Source organism: Rattus norvegicus, chromosome 1, assembly GCF_036323735.1.
Source record: "Rattus norvegicus strain BN/NHsdMcwi chromosome 1, GRCr8, whole genome shotgun sequence".
In the NCBI taxonomy this organism is placed as follows: domain Eukaryota; kingdom Metazoa; phylum Chordata; class Mammalia; order Rodentia; family Muridae; genus Rattus; species Rattus norvegicus.
The window spans coordinates 168,559,557-168,583,018 of NC_086019.1; the positions used below are offsets into that span (position 1 = coordinate 168,559,557).

Here is a 23,462-nt window from a genome sequence, read left to right on the forward strand (position 1 = left end):
TAGTTTTCCTGAGTTCAAACTTAGGTCAGGTTTTCTAAAATGGAGTCTGAAGTTAAAAGATTTGACCACTGACATGTCCTCCACCAAAGCTGTTGGCCCTAAAGTCGTTTTGTGTTCTTGTCCTGTAGAAGATCCAGCCATGTCACCACCTGCTACCCCAGAGCTCCATCAAGATGAAGCACAGGTGCTAGAGGAGCTGTCTGCCAAGGGGAAGCCCAGTCTGAGTTTGCAGAGGATCCAAAGCCCAGGGTCAGGGCTCCAGAACATAGGCAACAGCTGCTACCTGAATGCAGTCCTGCAGTGCTTGACACACACACCACCTCTTGCCGACTATATGCTGTCCCAGGAGCATTCTCAGAGGTGTTGTTACCCAGAAGGCTGTAAGATGTGTGCTATGGAAGCTCATGTGACCCAGAGTCTCCTCCACTCCCACTCAGGAGGTGTCATGAAACCCTCCGAGATATTGACCTCTACCTTCCACAAGCACAGGCAGGAAGATTCCCATGAATTTCTCATGTTCACCTTGAATGCCATGCATGAATCCTGCCTTCGAGGGTGCAAGCAATCAGAAACCTCCTCTAAGGACAGCTCCCTGATCTATGACATATTTGGAGGCCAGATGAGATCTCAGATCAAGTGTCACCACTGCCAGGGCACCTTAGATTCCTACGATCCCTTCCTGAACCTCTTCCTGGATATCTGCTCTGCTCAGAGTGTGAAGCAAGCCTTGAATATAAATCAGTATGGTATTCACTTGGAAGAGTATACTGACCCTCATAATAACATTCATCTCAGAAATGTAGGGAGTAGTCATCACTCACTTGAGTTTTTAAAGGATTCTTTTCCCCCAGGGAGTTGCCACCTACCCTGTCTCTGATGTGAGGTCATTGACTTCACTGCAATCCCGGTTGCTAGACTTGTTTGAAGGTTCTGGGTTTGATACTGAAGGAGAAAGGTGGGCAGTCAGCACCTGTGGCATCAGCTGTTCATCAAACCCTAATGAAAAGTCAGAGGTGGGACTTGCAGAGACTGTGACAGCAAAAGTGTCTGGGCTCCTGTCTCTGCCAAAGACCTCACTACCTCGGTGTCCCTTTTGATTACACGGGCCCCAAGGTCTTCTTAAGCCTGTTTGGAAACTAGAAGATCACAAATTCTGCTACTGGGATGTAAATGTTGCTTCTTCATAGGGGAAGAACCACTCTGTGAACAATATACAGAGTTGATAATTGATGCCATGAAAATTGCTTGTTGTTACTAAACACAACTTGATTGCTGGTTTAAGAAACTCTAGTATGTTCTCAACCGATAGCTGTCAACCTCTCTGGAGATGAATGATTCTTTCACAAGGGCTGTATATCACATATCCTGTCTATTATATATTCACCTTACAATTCAACAGCAGTAGCAAACTTACAGCAACAGAGTAGCATGGGAAACAATTTTATACTTGGCGGGATGGCACAACACGAAGAAGTTTACTGAGAACCACGGCTCTAGGACCATATAAGAGAGATCTTTAAATGAAGAAATCCATTTCAAACCCAAGAACAATTACATAGCAGTTTTTGGAACATCCACAGGGAACTGATTACATATGATATGGGGAAGAGGGCAAGTAGATAGAACCCACCTACTGTTACCTCGGGTGGGTGTGTGCAGATTTGTTGAGGAATAACCTAGAAACTGGTATTATACCTTGGTCTTGTTGGGAGTTAACTTGGAAACTAGTGCTAGACCCAAGTCTTATTGGGTAGGTAATCTGAAAACTGGTGCTAGTTACTGGCCTGTTAGTTGAGTTCAACCTTAAGTCAGAATCTTTAAGAAGATCGTCTAAGAAATCAAAAGATCTGTTCACTCAAGCACAAGTGACCCTTTATACAAAAACAAACAGAGTACTACGATTTGCCTGGTGTGGTCCACCTAAAAGTTACTCCTATTACTCCAGTGGGAATGTGTCAGCATGATGGCATTAGCTGGATGATTAAATCACCTGAAAAGTAATGGTGCAGTCAAGAGCTGATAAAGGCACTATAAAAAGGGCATTATAACTAACTAGAGAATTCTTTGTGTGTTGATTCCTTACAGCCTAATGCTTGGGATGTGCAAGTACTGACGTACACTAAAGAAACAGATTGTAAGTTCAGGATAATTTTTTATCCCAGTGCCAAGTGCAGTCGTCTACTCAGTAGGTTAGATCAGGCTTCCATCACATGACCTTGACTGAACCATAGGAAAGAGACTGTTCTGCAAAAGTATAGCAAGCTTAGAAAGGAAAAATATAAAACATATGGTTCAATTATTAAAAGTGCACCAAGAAGTGAAATGGAACTGAATCCTATGTTCTGGGAGGTAACAGATTAGAAATTTGGGGGCAAGGTCCTACCCCGCTAAGTTTACCTGCAGGTACTGTGGCACACACCTTTAATCCCAGGAGACAGAGCCAAACAGATTTCTGAGTTCAAGGCCAGCCTGGGACAAAGCAGGTTCTAGGTAAAGAAGAAAGCTTAACTCCAGGTTCCGTGGTACAAGCCTTTAATCCCAGTACTACAAAAGACATAGCCATGCAGAACTCTGAGTTCAAGTCAATCTACAAACAAGTTCCAGGAAAGCCATGCATAGGCAGAGAAGGAATTGAAAAACAGAAAGCAGGTAATAGAATAAGGGGAACCATGCTCCAGATCCTGCAAGCAGCAGAACCTGGCAGCTTCAGTCATATGACTCTGGCTTTAGATTGAAAAATAGAAGGGACTACTGGGACAATTGATGCTGGTTAGCAGGAGCTAAGAAATTAGCGGTGATTAAGAAGACACTAGCATAATTGAGGTGATATTTTCTGTGAAGCTATACAGCAGGAATTAAGAAAGTTTTTGGTTGATAAGTATGGTGTGTGTGTGTGTGTGTGTGTGTGTGTGTGTGTGTGTTTATGTGTGTGTGTATGTGTGTGTGTATGTGTGTGTGTGGGGGGGGTGTGTAATTGAATCACATCCACAGTAGTTAAATCACTAGAGGTGATAGCACTATAAAAATGTTATTATTAGTAATTAGAGAGTTAGTTGTGGGTAAAACACCTACATCAAAATGCTTTGTACATTTGGGTACTAATATATACTAAAGAAGCAGACTGTAGATTCAAGGTCATCCTCCTTCCCACACCAACACCACTGAGGATCAACAGTTTCCTTAGTGGACTAGATGACATCATTGACCATATGACCTTGACTGAAAAATGTATCTGCTACCAGAGAAATGATCTCATTGCAGATCCAACATCGACCAAGAAAACAAAACAAAACCAATACACAAACAAACAAAAAAAAACCCAAATAAACAAAACTAGGCCTAAGTTGTTTCACCTGATTCTGTGTGTTTATCAAGGTGAAGCAAACTCTTGTATGGCAGGCCTAGTCATCATTTCCTTTATTTGACATGGCTTTGCAACTTTATTCCAAGTAAAACCCAAGCTTAATACAAATAAGAAAATGGAGCTGAATGCAGGAAAATGGACTCCAAAGAGATCAGATTTCAGAGCTTCTTTGCAGCAGAATCCACAACCAACTTGGGAGGGGCTTGTCTGGGATTGGCAGTTCTGGGAAGGTTTGTGGGCGTGGCCACAGGACTAAACTATAAAATGCTGAGCATTTGCGATTGATCGTCACTTACAGCGATTTTCTGGAGGGAAAGACTTCCTTCTGCTGACTTAGAAGATTCCAGCAGGTTATTCGAACGGGATCATAGAAAAATGGTGACTGCTCCCTCCTTCACAGAAGGTAAGTCTCACTGTAAGGTCTTACATCTTGTGTGTTCACCACCAAAGCTGTTGGCCCTAAAGTACCTTTATTTTCTTGTCCTGTAGCCAGTCTAGCCTTGTCATCTCCTGCAGCTCTAGACATGCATAAGGATGAATCTAGGGTGATGGGACAAACTTCTGGAGACATGGGGGGGGGCTTCTCTGCACTTCTAAGAAGTTCAGTGTCATAAGGCATTCACAGCTTGCATATTTAGTGCAAGAAACTTGCAGTCATCTCTGCGAACCATACTGGAACTGATCAGATGCACTCAGAGTGTGGCCTTTTATTCGAGCTAGCTAGGGAACCACCGTGAGTAGGAAGGTTTTGGTGATGATGAGCCCAGAATATCTCTCAGGACAAGGGTTTACATTAAGCAGCAAGCAGAGGGCTGGGGGTGAGTATGCAAGCATCTGCTTGGAAAATTTTTAGGATCTTTTAACATATTGGTGTGTGCTGAGAGTCCTATCACATACTTAATGTCCGCTTCCCTCTGCATTAGTGGTCGTTGGGGAGGGGCTGGGCTTTTAACCTGGGGGTGCAGATCTGTTGTGGTAATGACATGGAGTCGCTGACTTGCTGAGCTTGTAAACTGGAGACTGGATATAGCTTTGGAGTTTTTTGGTTTTTTGTTTTGTTTTTTATTGTTTTGTAGTGTTTTTTTTTTTATTTTGAGTTGTTTTGTTTTGTTTTGTTGTTGAGGTGGTAACATGGATATTAGTGCTAGGTACTGTCTTGTTAGTTTTCCTGAGTTCAAACTTAGGTCAGGTTTTCTTTTTTTTTTTTACATTATTAAAACATTTTTTTTTTATTAACTTGAGTATTTCTTATATACATTTCAGTGTTATTCCCTTTCCCGGTTTCCGGGCAAAATCCCCCTCCCCCCTCCCCTTCCTTATGGGTGTTCCACTCCCAACCCTCCCCCCATTGCCGCCCTCCCCCCATAGTCTAGTTCACTGGGGGTTCAGTCTTAGCAGGACCCAGGGCTTCCCCTTCCACTGGTGCTCTTACTAGGATATTCATTGCTACCTATGAAGTCAGAGTCCAGGGTCAGTCCATATATAGTCTTTAGGTAGTGGCTTAGTCCCTGGAAGCTCTGGTTGCTTGACATTGTTGTACTTTTGGGGTCTCGAGCCCCTTCAAGCTCTTCCAGTTCTTTCTCTGATTCCTTCAACGGGGGACCTATTCTCAGTTCAGTGGTTTGCTGCTGGCATTCGCCTCTGTATTTGCTGTATTCTGGCTGTGTCTCTCAGGAGCGATCTACATCCGGCTCCTGTTGGTCTGCACTTCTTTGCTTCATCCATCTTGTCCAATTGGGTGGCTGTATATGTATGGGCCACCTGTGGGGCAGGCTCTGAATGGGTGTTCCTTCAGTCTCTGTTTTAATCTTTGCCTCTCCCTTCCCAGCCAAGGGTATTCTTTTTCCTCATTTAAAGAAGGAGTGAAGCATTCACATTTTGATCATCCGTCTTGAGTTTCGTTTGTTCTAGGGATCTAGGGTAATTCAAGCATTTGGGCTAATAGCCACTTATCAATGAGTGCATACCATGTATGTCTTTCTGTGATTGGGTTAGCTCACTCAGGATGATATTTTCCAGTTCCAACCATTTGCCTACGAATTTCATAGACTCGTTGTTTTTGATAGCTGAGTAATATTCCATTGTGTAGATGTACCACATTTTCTGTATCCATTCCTCTGTTGAAGGGCATCTCGGTTCTTTCCATTTTCTGGCTATTATAAATAAGGCTGTGATGAACATAGTGGAGCACGTGTCTCTTTTATATGTTGAGGCATCTTTTGGGTATATGCCCAAGAGAGGTATAGCTGGATCCTCAGGCAGTTCAATGTCCAATTTTCTGAGGAACCTCCAGACTGATTTCCAGAATGGTTTTACCAGTCTGCAATCCCACCAACAATGGAGGAGTGTTCCTCTTTCTCCACATCCTCGCCAGCATCTGCTGTCACCTGAGTTTTTGATCTTAGCCATTCTCACTGGTGTGAGGTGAAATCTCAGGGTTGTTTTGATTTGCATTTCCCTTATGACTAAAGATGTTGAACATTTCTTTAGGTGTTTCTCAGCCATTCGGCATTCCTCAGCTGTGAATTCTTTGTTTAGCTCTGAGGTCAGGTTTTCTAAAATGGAGTCTGAAGTTAAAAGATTTGACCACTGACATGTCCTCCACCAAAGCTGTTGGCCCTAAAGTCGTTTTGTGTTCTTGTCCTGTAGAAGATCCAGCCATGTCACCACCTGCTACCCCAGAGCTCCATCAAGATGAAGCACGGGTGCTAGAGGAGCTGTCTGCCAAGGGGAAGCCCAGTCTGAGTTTGCAGAGGATCCAAAGCCCAGGGTCAGGGCTCCAGAACATAGGCAACAGCTGCTACCTGAATGCAGTCCTGCAGTGCTTGACACACACACCACCTCTTGCCGACTATATGCTGTCCCAGGAGCATTCTCAGAGGTGTTGTTACCCAGAAGGCTGTAAGATGTGTGCTATGGAAGCTCATGTGACCCAGAGTCTCCTCCACTCCCACTCAGGAGGTGTCATGAAACCCTCCGAGATATTGACCTCTACCTTCCACAAGCACAGGCAGGAAGATGCCCATGAATTTCTCATGTTCACCTTGAATGCCATGCATGAATCCTGCCTTCGAGGGTGCAAGCAATCAGAAACCTCCTCTAAGGACAGCTCCCTGATCTATGACATATTTGGAGGCCAGATGAGATCTCAGATCAAGTGTCACCACTGCCAGGGCACCTTAGATTCCTACGATCCCTTCCTGAACCTCTTCCTGGATATCTGCTCTGCTCAGAGTGTGAAGCAAGCCTTGGAGGACTTAGTGAAGCTAGAAGAGTTGCAGGGGGACAACGCCTACTACTGTGGTAGGTGTAGAGAGAAGATGCCAGCTTCTAAGACCACGAAGGTTCAGACTGCCTCAAAGGTTCTCCTGCTAGTGTTAAACCGCTCCTACGATTTCGGGGGTGACAAGTTGAACAGGGTAGTAAGCTACCCAGAGTACCTTGACCTGCAGCCATACCTGTCACAGCCAACTGCAGGACCCCTGCCTTATGCTCTCTATGCCGTCCTGGTCCATGATGGGGTGACTTGTTCCAGTGGACATTACTTCTGTTATGTCAAAGCCAGCCATGGGAAGTGGTATAAGATGGATGATTCTAAGGTCACCAGGTGCGATGTGTCCTCTGTCCTGAGCGAGCCTGCCTATCTGCTCTTCTATGTCCAGCAGACTGACCTTGAGAAGGTCAATGTTGATGTGTCTGTGGGCAGAGTACATGGGGTTCTTCACCCTGAATCCCAGCAGAAGAAAACGCGGAAGAAAAAGCACAAGAGAAGCTCTTGCACAGAAGCTGTACACATGCCCCGAGAAAACAGGGAAAATACAGCCACCAAAGAAACCTCCTTAGGGGAGGGGAAAGTGCTTCAGGAACAGAACCACCAGAAAGCTGGGCAGAACCTCAAGACTACCAAAGTCAATTTGTCAGCCAACGGAACTGTGATTCATCAGCCCAGATATACCGCAAACTGGGGCAGGAATGCTCCAGACAAGGACGATCAACCAGGGCACAGTGGTGACAGACTCCTCACCACTCAGGGCTCCATGAACACTGGGCAACTCTGTGGTCATGGAGGGAGCCAAAGATCTAAGAAGAGGAAGAACAAGAACAAACAAGGGCAGAGGCCTCTGCTTGTTTACTAGTGCTCAGTTACTCAGTCAACCTGGGTCCTGTGGACACACTGTCAACCTGAGAGGGACCTCTGGAAGAAGAAATTTGAACCCATGTCCCAAACAGGAACATGCCTTACCCCTCAGGTGGAGTCTTCCTTTCCTGTGCCCTTGCCTGCCTTCGCTGACTCTGTGAAGGATAGTCTGGATGTGGAAAAACAATGCCCAGGGTATAGGGACAAATTGAATACAAGAAAGCTGGAAACCTGGGGAAACACTGCCTACCTACCCTCTTCTGCAACTCATGGAATCTGAGGAGGGAAGAGACTAAATCCCTACCCTGGCACTCTTGATGTTCAGATTTTACCCTCTGCCAAGAAGTTGCTGGGCAGACTGACTTTTATAACCCCCTTTCTGGGAAATGTGAAGGACAAAGTGTAGAGATGTTCTTATTCCTTGTATGTGATTTGCAGTTCTTTGACCAAATAAATTCTGTTACTCCACACTCTGTTTTCTTATTTATTTATTTTTCGCCATGAATATAAATCAGTATGGTATTCACTTGGAAGAGTATACTGACCCTCATAATAACATTCATCTCAGAAATGTAGGGAGTAGTCATCACTCACTTGAGTTTTTAAAGGATTCTTTTCCCCCAGGGAGTTGCCACCTACCCTGTCTCTGATGTGAGGTCATTGACTTCACTGCAATCCCGGTTGCTAGACTTGTTTGAAGGTTCTGGGTTTGATACTGAAGGAGAAAGGTGGGCAGTCAGCACCTGTGGCATCAGCTGTTCATCAAACCCTAATGAAAAGTCAGAGGTGGGACTTGCAGAGACTGTGACAGCAAAAGTGTCTGGGCTCCTGTCTCTGCCAAAGACCTCACTACCTCGGTGTCCCTTTTGATTACACGGGCCCCAAGGTCTTCTTAAGCCTGTTTGGAAACTAGAAGATCACAAATTCTGCTACTGGGATGTAAATGTTGCTTCTTCATAGGGGAAGAACCACTCTGTGAACAATATACAGAGTTGATAATTGATGCCATGAAAATTGCTTGTTGTTACTAAACACAACTTGATTGCTGGTTTAAGAAACTCTAGTATGTTCTCAACCGATAGCTGTCAACCTCTCTGGAGATGAATGATTCTTTCACAAGGGCTGTATATCACATATCCTGTCTATTATATATTCACCTTACAATTCAACAGCAGTAGCAAACTTACAGCAACAGAGTAGCATGGGAAACAATTTTATACTTGGCGGGATGGCACAACACGAAGAAGTTTACTGAGAACCACGGCTCTAGGACCATATAAGAGAGATCTTTAAATGAAGAAATCCATTTCAAACCCAAGAACAATTACATAGCAGTTTTTGGAACATCCACAGGGAACTGATTACATATGATATGGGGAAGAGGGCAAGTAGATAGAACCCACCTACTGTTACCTCGGGTGGGTGTGTGCAGATTTGTTGAGGAATAACCTAGAAACTGGTATTATACCTTGGTCTTGTTGGGAGTTAACTTGGAAACTAGTGCTAGACCCAAGTCTTATTGGGTAGGTAATCTGAAAACTGGTGCTAGTTACTGGCCTGTTAGTTGAGTTCAACCTTAAGTCAGAATCTTTAAGAAGATCGTCTAAGAAATCAAAAGATCTGTTCACTCAAGCACAAGTGACCCTTTATACAAAAACAAACAGAGTACTACGATTTGCCTGGTGTGGTCCACCTAAAAGTTACTCCTATTACTCCAGTGGGAATGTGTCAGCATGATGGCATTAGCTGGATGATTAAATCACCTGAAAAGTAATGGTGCAGTCAAGAGCTGATAAAGGCACTATAAAAAGGGCATTATAACTAACTAGAGAATTCTTTGTGTGTTGATTCCTTACAGCCTAATGCTTGGGATGTGCAAGTACTGACGTACACTAAAGAAACAGATTGTAAGTTCAGGATAATTTTTTATCCCAGTGCCAAGTGCAGTCGTCTACTCAGTAGGTTAGATCAGGCTTCCATCACATGACCTTGACTGAACCATAGGAAAGAGACTGTTCTGCAAAAGTATAGCAAGCTTAGAAAGGAAAAATATAAAACATATGGTTCAATTATTAAAAGTGCACCAAGAAGTGAAATGGAACTGAATCCTATGTTCTGGGAGGTAACAGATTAGAAATTTGGGGGCAAGGTCCTACCCCGCTAAGTTTACCTGCAGGTACTGTGGCACACACCTTTAATCCCAGGAGACAGAGCCAAACAGATTTCTGAGTTCAAGGCCAGCCTGGGACAAAGCAGGTTCTAGGTAAAGAAGAAAGCTTAACTCCAGGTTCCGTGGTACAAGCCTTTAATCCCAGTACTACAAAAGACATAGCCATGCAGAACTCTGAGTTCAAGTCAATCTACAAACAAGTTCCAGGAAAGCCATGCATAGGCAGAGAAGGAATTGAAAAACAGAAAGCAGGTAATAGAATAAGGGGAACCATGCTCCAGATCCTGCAAGCAGCAGAACCTGGCAGCTTCAGTCATATGACTCTGGCTTTAGATTGAAAAATAGAAGGGACTACTGGGACAATTGATGCTGGTTAGCAGGAGCTAAGAAATTAGCGGTGATTAAGAAGACACTAGCATAATTGAGGTGATATTTTCTGTGAAGCTATACAGCAGGAATTAAGAAAGTTTTTGGTTGATAAGTATGGTGTGTGTGTGTGTGTGTGTGTGTGTGTGTGTGTGTTTATGTGTGTGTGTATGTGTGTGTGTATGTGTGTGTGGGGGGGGTGTGTAATTGAATCACATCCACAGTAGTTAAATCACTAGAGGTGATAGCACTATAAAAATGTTATTATTAGTAATTAGAGAGTTAGTTGTGGGTAAAACACCTACATCAAAATGCTTTGTACATTTGGGTACTAATATATACTAAAGAAGCAGACTGTAGATTCAAGGTCATCCTCCTTCCCACACCAACACCACTGAGGATCAACAGTTTCCTTAGTGGACTAGATGACATCATTGACCATATGACCTTGACTGAAAAATGTATCTGCTACCAGAGAAATGATCTCATTGCAGATCCAACATCGACCAAGAAAACAAAACAAAACCAATACACAAACAAACAAAAAAAAACCCAAATAAACAAAACTAGGCCTAAGTTGTTTCACCTGATTCTGTGTGTTTATCAAGGTGAAGCAAACTCTTGTATGGCAGGCCTAGTCATCATTTCCTTTATTTGACATGGCTTTGCAACTTTATTCCAAGTAAAACCCAAGCTTAATACAAATAAGAAAATGGAGCTGAATGCAGGAAAATGGACTCCAAAGAGATCAGATTTCAGAGCTTCTTTGCAGCAGAATCCACAACCAACTTGGGAGGGGCTTGTCTGGGATTGGCAGTTCTGGGAAGGTTTGTGGGCGTGGCCACAGGACTAAACTATAAAATGCTGAGCATTTGCGATTGATCGTCACTTACAGCGATTTTCTGGAGGGAAAGACTTCCTTCTGCTGACTTAGAAGATTCCAGCAGGTTATTCGAACGGGATCATAGAAAAATGGTGACTGCTCCCTCCTTCACAGAAGGTAAGTCTCACTGTAAGGTCTTACATCTTGTGTGTTCACCACCAAAGCTGTTGGCCCTAAAGTACCTTTATTTTCTTGTCCTGTAGCCAGTCTAGCCTTGTCATCTCCTGCAGCTCTAGACATGCATAAGGATGAATCTAGGGTGATGGGACAAACTTCTGGAGACATGGGGGGGGGCTTCTCTGCACTTCTAAGAAGTTCAGTGTCATAAGGCATTCACAGCTTGCATATTTAGTGCAAGAAACTTGCAGTCATCTCTGCGAACCATACTGGAACTGATCAGATGCACTCAGAGTGTGGCCTTTTATTCGAGCTAGCTAGGGAACCACCGTGAGTAGGAAGGTTTTGGTGATGATGAGCCCAGAATATCTCTCAGGACAAGGGTTTACATTAAGCAGCAAGCAGAGGGCTGGGGGTGAGTATGCAAGCATCTGCTTGGAAAATTTTTAGGATCTTTTAACATATTGGTGTGTGCTGAGAGTCCTATCACATACTTAATGTCCGCTTCCCTCTGCATTAGTGGTCGTTGGGGAGGGGCTGGGCTTTTAACCTGGGGGTGCAGATCTGTTGTGGTAATGACATGGAGTCGCTGACTTGCTGAGCTTGTAAACTGGAGACTGGATATAGCTTTGGAGTTTTTTGGTTTTTTGTTTTGTTTTTTATTGTTTTGTAGTGTTTTTTTTTTTATTTTGAGTTGTTTTGTTTTGTTTTGTTGTTGAGGTGGTAACATGGATATTAGTGCTAGGTACTGTCTTGTTAGTTTTCCTGAGTTCAAACTTAGGTCAGGTTTTCTTTTTTTTTTTACATTATTAAAACATTTTTTTTTTATTAACTTGAGTATTTCTTATATACATTTCAGTGTTATTCCCTTTCCCGGTTTCCGGGCAAAATCCCCCTCCCCCCTCCCCTTCCTTATGGGTGTTCCACTCCCAACCCTCCCCCCATTGCCGCCCTCCCCCCATAGTCTAGTTCACTGGGGGTTCAGTCTTAGCAGGACCCAGGGCTTCCCCTTCCACTGGTGCTCTTACTAGGATATTCATTGCTACCTATGAAGTCAGAGTCCAGGGTCAGTCCATATATAGTCTTTAGGTAGTGGCTTAGTCCCTGGAAGCTCTGGTTGCTTGACATTGTTGTACTTTTGGGGTCTCGAGCCCCTTCAAGCTCTTCCAGTTCTTTCTCTGATTCCTTCAACGGGGGACCTATTCTCAGTTCAGTGGTTTGCTGCTGGCATTCGCCTCTGTATTTGCTGTATTCTGGCTGTGTCTCTCAGGAGCGATCTACATCCGGCTCCTGTCGGTCTGCACTTCTTTGCTTCATCCATCTTGTCCAATTGGGTGGCTGTATATGTATGGGCCACCTGTGGGGCAGGCTCTGAATGGGTGTTCCTTCAGTCTCTGTTTTAATCTTTGCCTCTCCCTTCCCAGCCAAGGGTATTCTTTTTCCTCATTTAAAGAAGGAGTGAAGCATTCACATTTTGATCATCCGTCTTGAGTTTCGTTTGTTCTAGGGATCTAGGGTAATTCAAGCATTTGGGCTAATAGCCACTTATCAATGAGTGCATACCATGTATGTCTTTCTGTGATTGGGTTAGCTCACTCAGGATGATATTTTCCAGTTCCAACCATTTGCCTACGAATTTCATAGACTCGTTGTTTTTGATAGCTGAGTAATATTCCATTGTGTAGATGTACCACATTTTCTGTATCCATTCCTCTGTTGAAGGGCATCTCGGTTCTTTCCATTTTCTGGCTATTATAAAGAAGGCTGCGATGAACATAGTGGAGCACGTGTCTCTTTTATATGTTGAGGCATCTTTTGGGTATATGCCCAAGAGAGGTATAGCTGGATCCTCAGGCAGTTCAATGTCCAATTTTCTGAGGAACCTCCAGACTGATTTCCAGAATGGTTTTACCAGTCTGCAATCCCACCAACAATGGAGGAGTGTTCCTCTTTCTCCACATCCTCGCCAGCATCTGCTGTCACCTGAGTTTTTGATCTTAGCCATTCTCACTGGTGTGAGGTGAAATCTCAGGGTTGTTTTGATTTGCATTTCCCTTATGACTAAAGATGTTGAACATTTCTTTAGGTGTTTCTCAGCCATTCGGCATTCCTCAGCTGTGAATTCTTTGTTTAGCTCTGAGGTCAGGTTTTCTAAAATGGAGTCTGAAGTTAAAAGATTTGACCACTGACATGTCCTCCACCAAAGCTGTTGGCCCTAAAGTCGTTTTGTGTTCTTGTCCTGTAGAAGATCCAGCCATGTCACCACCTGCTACCCCAGAGCTCCATCAAGATGAAGCACGGGTGCTAGAGGAGCTGTCTGCCAAGGGGAAGCCCAGTCTGAGTTTGCAGAGGATCCAAAGCCCAGGGTCAGGGCTCCAGAACATAGGCAACAGCTGCTACCTGAATGCAGTCCTGCAGTGCTTGACACACACACCACCTCTTGCCGACTATATGCTGTCCCAGGAGCATTCTCAGAGGTGTTGTTACCCAGAAGGCTGTAAGATGTGTGCTATGGAAGCTCATGTGACCCAGAGTCTCCTCCACTCCCATTCAGGAGGTGTCATGAAACCCTCCGAGATATTGACCTCTACCTTCCACAAGCACAGGCAGGAAGATGCCCATGAATTTCTCATGTTCACCTTGAATGCCATGCATGAATCCTGCCTTCGAGGGTGCAAGCAATCAGAAACCTCCTCTAAGGACAGCTCCCTGATCTATGACATATTTGGAGGCCAGATGAGATCTCAGATCAAGTGTCACCACTGCCAGGGCACCTTAGATTCCTACGATCCCTTCCTGAACCTCTTCCTGGATATCTGCTCTGCTCAGAGTGTGAAGCAAGCCTTGGAGGACTTAGTGAAGCTAGAAGAGTTGCAGGGGGACAACGCCTACTACTGTGGTAGGTGTAGAGAGAAGATGCCAGCTTCTAAGACCACGAAGGTTCAGACTGCCTCAAAGGTTCTCCTGCTAGTGTTAAACCGCTCCTACGATTTCGGGGGTGACAAGTTGAACAGGGTAGTAAGCTACCCAGAGTACCTTGACCTGCAGCCATACCTGTCACAGCCAACTGCAGGACCCCTGCCTTATGCTCTCTATGCCGTCCTGGTCCATGATGGGGTGACTTGTTCCAGTGGACATTACTTCTGTTATGTCAAAGCCAGCCATGGGAAGTGGTATAAGATGGATGATTCTAAGGTCACCAGGTGCGATGTGTCCTCTGTCCTGAGCGAGCCTGCCTATCTGCTCTTCTATGTCCAGCAGACTGACCTTGAGAAGGTCAATGTTGATGTGTCTGTGGGCAGAGTACATGGGGTTCTTCACCCTGAATCCCAGCAGAAGAAAACGCGGAAGAAAAAGCACAAGAGAAGCTCTTGCACAGAAGCTGTACACATGCCCCGAGAAAACAGGGAAAATACAGCCACCAAAGAAACCTCCTTAGGGGAGGGGAAAGTGCTTCAGGAACAGAACCACCAGAAAGCTGGGCAGAACCTCAAGACTACCAAAGTCAATTTGTCAGCCAACGGAACTGTGATTCATCAGCCCAGATATACCGCAAACTGGGGCAGGAATGCTCCAGACAAGGACGATCAACCAGGGCACAGTGGTGACAGACTCCTCACCACTCAGGGCTCCATGAACACTGGGCAACTCTGTGGTCATGGAGGGAGCCAAAGATCTAAGAAGAGGAAGAACAAGAACAAGCAAGGGCAGAGGCCTCTGCTTGTTTACTAGTGCTCAGTTACTCAGTCAACCTGGGTCCTGTGGACACACTGTCAACCTGAGAGGGACCTCTGGAAGAAGAAATTTGAACCCATGTCCCAAACAGGAACATGCCTTACCCCTCAGGTGGAGTCTTCCTTTCCTGTGCCCTTGCCTGCCTTCGCTGACTCTGTGAAGGATAGTCTGGATGTGGAAAAACAATGCCCAGGGTATAGGGACAAATTGAATACAAGAAAGCTGGAAACCTGGGGAAACACTGCCTACCTACCCTCTTCTGCAACTCATGGAATCTGAGGAGGGAAGAGACTAAATCCCTACCCTGGCACTCTTGATGTTCAGATTTTACCCTCTGCCAAGAAGTTGCTGGGCAGACTGACTTTTATAACCCCCTTTCTGGGAAATGTGAAGGACAAAGTGTAGAGATGTTCTTATTCCTTGTATGTGATTTGCAGTTCTTTGACCAAATAAATTCTGTTACTCCACACTCTGTTTTCTTATTTATTTATTTTTCGCCATGAATATAAATCAGTATGGTATTCACTTGGAAGAGTATACTGACCCTCATAATAACATTCATCTCAGAAATGTAGGGAGTAGTCATCACTCACTTGAGTTTTTAAAGGATTCTTTTCCCCCAGGGAGTTGCCACCTACCCTGTCTCTGATGTGAGGTCATTGACTTCACTGCAATCCCGGTTGCTAGACTTGTTTGAAGGTTCTGGGTTTGATACTGAAGGAGAAAGGTGGGCAGTCAGCACCTGTGGCATCAGCTGTTCATCAAACCCTAATGAAAAGTCAGAGGTGGGACTTGCAGAGACTGTGACAGCAAAAGTGTCTGGGCTCCTGTCTCTGCCAAAGACCTCACTACCTCGGTGTCCCTTTTGATTACACGGGCCCCAAGGTCTTCTTAAGCCTGTTTGGAAACTAGAAGATCACAAATTCTGCTACTGGGATGTAAATGTTGCTTCTTCATAGGGGAAGAACCACTCTGTGAACAATATACAGAGTTGATAATTGATGCCATGAAAATTGCTTGTTGTTACTAAACACAACTTGATTGCTGGTTTAAGAAACTCTAGTATGTTCTCAACCGATAGCTGTCAACCTCTCTGGAGATGAATGATTCTTTCACAAGGGCTGTATATCACATATCCTGTCTATTATATATTCACCTTACAATTCAACAGCAGTAGCAAACTTACAGCAACAGAGTAGCATGGGAAACAATTTTATACTTGGCGGGATGGCACAACACGAAGAAGTTTACTGAGAACCACGGCTCTAGGACCATATAAGAGAGATCTTTAAATGAAGAAATCCATTTCAAACCCAAGAACAATTACATAGCAGTTTTTGGAACATCCACAGGGAACTGATTACATATGATATGGGGAAGAGGGCAAGTAGATAGAACCCACCTACTGTTACCTCGGGTGGGTGTGTGCAGATTTGTTGAGGAATAACCTAGAAACTGGTATTATACCTTGGTCTTGTTGGGAGTTAACTTGGAAACTAGTGCTAGACCCAAGTCTTATTGGGTAGGTAATCTGAAAACTGGTGCTAGTTACTGGCCGGTTAGTTGAGTTCAACCTTAAGTCAGAATCTTTAAGAAGATCGTCTAAGAAATCAAAAGATCTGTTCACTCAAGCACAAGTGACCCTTTATACAAAAACAAACAGAGTACTACGATTTGCCTGGTGTGGTCCACCTAAAAGTTACTCCTATTACTCCAGTGGGAATGTGTCAGCATGATGGCATTAGCTGGATGATTAAATCACCTGAAAAGTAATGGTGCAGTCAAGAGCTGATAAAGGCACTATAAAAAGGGCATTATAACTAACTAGAGAATTCTTTGTGTGTTGATTCCTTACAGCCTAATGCTTGGGATGTGCAAGTACTGACGTACACTAAAGAAACAGATTGTAAGTTCAGGATAATTTTTTATCCCAGTGCCAAGTGCAGTCGTCTACTCAGTAGGTTAGATCAGGCTTCCATCACATGACCTTGACTGAACCATAGGAAAGAGACTGTTCTGCAAAAGTATAGCAAGCTTAGAAAGGAAAAATATAAAACATATGGTTCAATTATTAAAAGTGCACCAAGAAGTGAAATGGAACTGAATCCTATGTTCTGGGAGGTAACAGATTAGAAATTTGGGGGCAAGGTCCTACCCCGCTAAGTTTACCTGCAGGTACTGTGGCACACACCTTTAATCCCAGGAGACAGAGCCAAACAGATTTCTGAGTTCAAGGCCAGCCTGGGACAAAGCAGGTTCTAGGTAAAGAAGAAAGCTTAACTCCAGGTTCCGTGGTACAAGCCTTTAATCCCAGTACTACAAAAGACATAGCCATGCAGAACTCTGAGTTCAAGTCAATCTACAAACAAGTTCCAGGAAAGCCATGCATAGGCAGAGAAGGAATTGAAAAACAGAAAGCAGGTAATAGAATAAGGGGAACCATGCTCCAGATCCTGCAAGCAGCAGAACCTGGCAGCTTCAGTCATATGACTCTGGCTTTAGATTGAAAAATAGAAGGGACTACTGGGACAATTGATGCTGGTTAGCAGGAGCTAAGAAATTAGCGGTGATTAAGAAGACACTAGCATAATTGAGGTGATATTTTCTGTGAAGCTATACAGCAGGAATTAAGAAAGTTTTTGGTTGATAAGTATGGTGTGTGTGTGTGTGTGTGTGTGTGTGTGTGTGTGTGTTTATGTGTGTGTGTATGTGTGTGTGTATGTGTGTGTGGGGGGGGTGTGTAATTGAATCACATCCACAGTAGTTAAATCACTAGAGGTGATAGCACTATAAAAATGTTATTATTAGTAATTAGAGAGTTAGTTGTGGGTAAAACACCTACATCAAAATGCTTTGTACATTTGGGTACTAATATATACTAAAGAAGCAGACTGTAGATTCAAGGTCATCCTCCTTCCCACACCAACACCACTGAGGATCAACAGTTTCCTTAGTGGACTAGATGACATCATTGACCATATGACCTTGACTGAAAAATGTATCTGCTACCAGAGAAATGATCTCATTGCAGATCCAACATCGACCAAGAAAACAAAACAAAACCAATACACAAACAAACAAAAAAAAACCCAAATAAACAAAACTAGGCCTAAGTTGTTTCACCTGATTCTGTGTGTTTATCAAGGTGAAGCAAACTCTTGTATGGCAGGCCTAGTCATCATTTCCTTTATTTGACATGGCTTTGCAACTTTATTCCAAGTAAAACCCAAGCTTAATACAAATAAGAAAATGGAGCTGAATGCAGGAAAATGGACTCCAAAGAGATCAGATTTCAGAGCTTCTTTGCAGCAGAATCCACAACCAACTTGGGAGGGGCTTGTCTGGGATTGGCAGTTCTGGGAAGGTTTGTGGGCGTGGCCACAGGACTAAACTATAAAATGCTGAGCATTTGCGATTGATCGTCACTTACAGCGATTTTCTGGAGGGAAAGACTTCCTTCTGCTGACTTAGAAGATTCCAGCAGGTTATTCGAACGGGATCATAGAAAAATGGTAACTGCTCCCTCCTTCACAGAAGGTAAGTCTCACTGTAAGGTCTTACATCTTGTGTGTTCACCACCAAAGCTGTTGGCCCTAAAGTACCTTTATTTTCTTGTCCTGTAGCCAGTCTAGCCTTGTCATCTCCTGCAGCTCTAGACATGCATAAGGATGAATCTAGGGTGATGGGACAAACTTCTGGAGACATGGGGGGGGGGGCTTCTCTGCACTTCTAAGAAGTTCAGTGTCATAAGGCATTCACAGCTTGCATATTTAGTGCAAGAAACTTGCAGTCATCTCTGCGAACCATACTGGAACTGATCAGATGCACTCAGAGTGTGGCCTTTTATTCGAGCTAGCTAGGGAACCACCGTGAGTAGGAAGGTTTTGGTGATGATGAGCCCAGAATATCTCTCAGGACAAGGGTTTACATTAAGCAGCAAGCAGAGGGCTGGGGGTGAGTATGCAAGCATCTGCTTGGAAAATTTTTAGGATCTTTTAACATATTGGTGTGTGCTGAGAGTCCTATCACATACTTAATGTCCGCTTCCCTCTGCATTAGTGGTCGTTGGGGAGGGGCTGGGCTTTTAACCTGGGGGTGCAGATCTGTTGTGGTAATGACATGGAGTCGCTGACTTGCTGAGCTTGTAAACTGGAGACTGGATATAGCTTTGGAGTTTTTTGGTTTTTTGTTTTGTTTTTTATTGTTTTGTAGTGTTTTTTTTTTATTTTGAGTTGTTTTGTTTTGTTTTGTTGTTGAGGTGGTAACATGGATATTAGTGCTAGGTACTGTCTTGTTAGTTTTCCTGAGTTCAAACTTAGGTCAGGTTTTCTTTTTTTTTTTTACATTATTAAAACATTTTTTTTTTATTAACTTGAGTATTTCTTATATACATTTCAAGTGTTATTCCCTTTCCCGGTTTCCGGGCAAAATCCCCCTCCCCCCTCCCCTTCCTTATGGGTGTTCCACTCCCAACCCTCCCCCCATTGCCGCCCTCCCCCCATAGTCTAGTTCACTGGGGGTTCAGTCTTAGCAGGACCCAGGGCTTCCCCTTCCACTGGTGCTCTTACTAGGATATTCATTGCTACCTATGGGGTCAGAGTCCAGGGTCAGTCCATATATAGTCTTTAGGTAGTGGCTTAGTCCCTGGAAGCTCTGGTTGCTTGACATTGTTGTACTTTTGGGGTCTCGAGCCCCTTCAAGCTCTTCCAGTTCTTTCTCTGATTCCTTCAACGGGGGACCTATTCTCAGTTCAGTGGTTTGCTGCTGGCATTCGCCTCTGTATTTGCTGTATTCTGGTTGTGTCTCTCAGGAGCGATCTACATCCGGCTCCTGTCGGTCTGCACTTCTTTGCTTCATCCATCTTGTCCAATTGGGTGGCTGTATATGTATGGGCCACCTGTGGGGCAGGCTCTGAATGGGTGTTCCTTCAGTCTCTGTTTTAATCTTTGCCTCTCCCTTCCCAGCCAAGGGTATTCTTTTTCCTCATTTAAAGAAGGAGTGAAGCATTCACATTTTGATCATCCGTCTTGAGTTTCGTTTGTTCTAGGGATCTAGGGTAATTCAAGCATTTGGGCTAATAGCCACTTATCAATGAGTGCATACCATGTATGTCTTTCTGTGATTGGGTTAGCTCACTCAGGATGATATTTTCCAGTTCCAACCATTTGCCTACGAATTTCATAGACTCGTTGTTTTTGATAGCTGAGTAATATTCCATTGTGTAGATGTACCACATTTTCTGTATCCATTCCTCTGTTGAAGGGCATCTCGGTTCTTTCCATTTTCTGGCTATTATAAATAAGGCTGCGATGAACATAGTGGAGCACGTGTCTCTTTTATATGTTGAGGCATCTTTTGGGTATATGCCCAAGAGAGGTATAGCTGGATCCTCAGGCAGTTCAATGTCCAATTTTCTGAGGAACCTCCAGACTGATTTCCAGAATGGTTTTACCAGTCTGCAATCCCACCAACAATGGAGGAGTGTTCCTCTTTCTCCACATCCTCGCCAGCATCTGCTGTCACCTGAGTTTTTGATCTTAGCCATTCTCACTGGTGTGAGGTGAAATCTCAGGGTTGTTTTGATTTGCATTTCCCTTATGACTAAAGATGTTGAACATTTCTTTAGGTGTTTCTCAGCCATTCGGCATTCCTCAGCTGTGAATTCTTTGTTTAGCTCTGAGGTCAGGTTTTCTAAAATGGAGTCTGAAGTTAAAAGATTTGACCACTGACATGTCCTCCACCAAAGCTGTTGGCCCTAAAGTCGTTTTGTGTTCTTGTCCTGTAGAAGATCCAGCCATGTCACCACCTGCTACCCCAGAGCTCCATCAAGATGAAGCACGGGTGCTAGAGGAGCTGTCTGCCAAGGGGAAGCCCAGTCTGAGTTTGCAGAGGATCCAAAGCCCAGGGTCAGGGCTCCAGAACATAGGCAACAGCTGCTACCTGAATGCAGTCCTGCAGTGCTTGACACACACACCACCTCTTGCCGACTATATGCTGTCCCAGGAGCATTCTCAGAGGTGTTGTTACCCAGAAGGCTGTAAGATGTGTGCTATGGAAGCTCATGTGACCCAGAGTCTCCTCCACTCCCACTCAGGAGGTGTCATGAAACCCTCCGAGATATTGACCTCTACCTTCCACAAGCACAGGCAGGAAGATGCCCATGAATTTCTCATGTTCACCTTGAATGCCATGCATGAATCCTGCCTTCGAGGGTGCAAGCAATCAGAAACCTCCTCTAAGGACAGCTCCCTGATCTATGACATATTTGGAGGCCAGATGAGATCTCAGATCAAGTGTCACCACTGCCAGGGCACCTTAGATTCCTACGATCCCTTCCTGAACCTCTTCCTGGATATCTGCTCTGCTCAGAGTGTGAAGCAAGCCTTGGAGGACTTAGTGAAGCTAGAAGAGTTGCAGGGGGACAACGCCTACTACTGTGGTAGGTGTAGAGAGAAGATGCCAGCTTCTAAGACCACGAAGGTTCAGACTGCCTCAAAGGTTCTCCTGCTAGTGTTAAACCGCTCCTACGATTTCGGGGGTGACAAGTTGAACAGGGTAGTAAGCTACCCAGAGTACCTTGACCTGCAGCCATACCTGTCACAGCCAACTGCAGGACCCCTGCCTTATGCTCTCTATGCCGTCCTGGTCCATGATGGGGTGACTTGTTCCAGTGGACATTACTTCTGTTATGTCAAAGCCAGCCATGGGAAGTGGTATAAGATGGATGATTCTAAGGTCACCAGGTGCGATGTGTCCTCTGTCCTGAGCGAGCCTGCCTATCTGCTCTTCTATGTCCAGCAGACTGACCTTGAGAAGGTCAATGTTGATGTGTCTGTGGGCAGAGTACATGGGGTTCTTCACCCTGAATCCCAGCAGAAGAAAACGCGGAAGAAAAAGCACAAGAGAAGCTCTTGCACAGAAGCTGTACACATGCCCCGAGAAAACAGGGAAAATACAGCCACCAAAGAAACCTCCTTAGGGGAGGGGAAAGTGCTTCAGGAACAGAACCACCAGAAAGCTGGGCAGAACCTCAAGACTACCAAAGTCAATTTGTCAGCCAACGGAACTGTGATTCATCAGCCCAGATATACCGCAAACTGGGGCAGGAATGCTCCAGACAAGGACGATCAACCAGGGCACAGTGGTGACAGACTCCTCACCACTCAGGGCTCCATGAACACTGGGCAACTCTGTGGTCATGGAGGGAGCCAAAGATCTAAGAAGAGGAAGAACAAGAACAAGCAAGGGCAGAGGCCTCTGCTTGTTTACTAGTGCTCAGTTACTCAGTCAACCTGGGTCCTGTGGACACACTGTCAACCTGAGAGGGACCTCTGGAAGAAGAAATTTGAACCCATGTCCCAAACAGGAACATGCCTTACCCCTCAGGTGGAGTCTTCCTTTCCTGTGCCCTTGCCTGCCTTCGCTGACTCTGTGAAGGATAGTCTGGATGTGGAAAAACAATGCCCAGGGTATAGGGACAAATTGAATACAAGAAAGCTGGAAACCTGGGGAAACACTGCCTACCTACCCTCTTCTGCAACTCATGGAATCTGAGGAGGGAAGAGACTAAATCCCTACCCTGGCACTCTTGATGTTCAGATTTTACCCTCTGCCAAGAAGTTGCTGGGCAGACTGACTTTTATAACCCCCTTTCTGGGAAATGTGAAGGACAAAGTGTAGAGATGTTCTTATTCCTTGTATGTGATTTGCAGTTCTTTGACCAAATAAATTCTGTTACTCCACACTCTGTTTTCTTATTTATTTATTTTTCGCCATGAATATAAATCAGTATGGTATTCACTTGGAAGAGTATACTGACCCTCATAATAACATTCATCTCAGAAATGTAGGGAGTAGTCATCACTCACTTGAGTTTTTAAAGGATTCTTTTCCCCCAGGGAGTTGCCACCTACCCTGTCTCTGATGTGAGGTCATTGACTTCACTGCAATCCCGGTTGCTAGACTTGTTTGAAGGTTCTGGGTTTGATACTGAAGGAGAAAGGTGGGCAGTCAGCACCTGTGGCATCAGCTGTTCATCAAACCCTAATGAAAAGTCAGAGGTGGGACTTGCAGAGACTGTGACAGCAAAAGTGTCTGGGCTCCTGTCTCTGCCAAAGACCTCACTACCTCGGTGTCCCTTTTGATTACACGGGCCCCAAGGTCTTCTTAAGCCTGTTTGGAAACTAGAAGATCACAAATTCTGCTACTGGGATGTAAATGTTGCTTCTTCATAGGGGAAGAACCACTCTGTGAACAATATACAGAGTTGATAATTGATGCCATGAAAATTGCTTGTTGTTACTAAACACAACTTGATTGCTGGTTTAAGAAACTCTAGTATGTTCTCAACCGATAGCTGTCAACCTCTCTGGAGATGAATGATTCTTTCACAAGGGCTGTATATCACATATCCTGTCTATTATATATTCACCTTACAATTCAACAGCAGTAGCAAACTTACAGCAACAGAGTAGCATGGGAAACAATTTTATACTTGGCGGGATGGCACAACACGAAGAAGTTTACTGAGAACCACGGCTCTAGGACCATATAAGAGAGATCTTTAAATGAAGAAATCCATTTCAAACCCAAGAACAATTACATAGCAGTTTTTGGAACATCCACAGGGAACTGATTACATATGATATGGGGAAGAGGGCAAGTAGATAGAACCCACCTACTGTTACCT

At 44.4% G+C, this 23,462-nt stretch overlaps 3 protein-coding genes across 3 annotated transcripts; all 3 read left to right on the top strand.

The window, feature by feature from the left end:
* Positions 1-3,724: 3,724 nt before the first annotated feature.
* Usp17la2 (ubiquitin specific peptidase 17-like a2) lies at positions 3,725-7,500 on the top strand. Its single transcript, XM_039097825.1, has 2 exons — positions 3,725-3,767; positions 6,017-7,500. Exons 1-2 carry the CDS (start codon positions 3,740-3,742, stop codon positions 7,498-7,500), a joined length of 1,512 nt encoding a protein of 503 aa, XP_038953753.1. The 5' UTR covers positions 3,725-3,739.
* Positions 7,501-10,995: 3,495 nt separating this feature from the next.
* Usp17lh (ubiquitin specific peptidase 17 like H) lies at positions 10,996-14,770 on the top strand. The gene is made up of 2 exons (XM_039097836.1): positions 10,996-11,038; positions 13,287-14,770. Exons 1-2 carry the CDS (start codon positions 11,011-11,013, stop codon positions 14,768-14,770), a joined length of 1,512 nt encoding a protein of 503 aa, XP_038953764.1. The 5' UTR covers positions 10,996-11,010.
* A 3,497-nt stretch (positions 14,771-18,267) lies between these two features.
* Usp17la (ubiquitin specific peptidase 17-like A) lies at positions 18,268-22,045 on the top strand. The gene is made up of 2 exons (XM_039097849.1): positions 18,268-18,310; positions 20,562-22,045. Exons 1-2 carry the CDS (start codon positions 18,283-18,285, stop codon positions 22,043-22,045), a joined length of 1,512 nt encoding a protein of 503 aa, XP_038953777.1. The 5' UTR covers positions 18,268-18,282.
* The last annotated feature ends 1,417 nt before the right edge of the window (positions 22,046-23,462 follow it).

What these genes read in the sequence shown, in the direction of transcription:
- Usp17lh (XM_039097836.1), top strand. Translation starts at nt 11,011, where the DNA reads ATGGTGACTGCTCCCTCCTTCACAGAAG. An exon ending in TGCTCCCTCCTTCACAGAAG is followed by an intron (nt 11,039 to 13,286) that starts GTAAGTCTCACT and finishes GTCCTGTAGAAG; the next exon opens with ATCCAGCCATGTCACCACCT.
- Usp17la2 (XM_039097825.1), top strand. Translation starts at nt 3,740, where the DNA reads ATGGTGACTGCTCCCTCCTTCACAGAAG. An exon ending in TGCTCCCTCCTTCACAGAAG is followed by an intron (nt 3,768 to 6,016) that starts GTAAGTCTCACT and finishes GTCCTGTAGAAG; the next exon opens with ATCCAGCCATGTCACCACCT.
- Usp17la (XM_039097849.1), top strand. Translation starts at nt 18,283, where the DNA reads ATGGTAACTGCTCCCTCCTTCACAGAAG. An exon ending in TGCTCCCTCCTTCACAGAAG is followed by an intron (nt 18,311 to 20,561) that starts GTAAGTCTCACT and finishes GTCCTGTAGAAG; the next exon opens with ATCCAGCCATGTCACCACCT.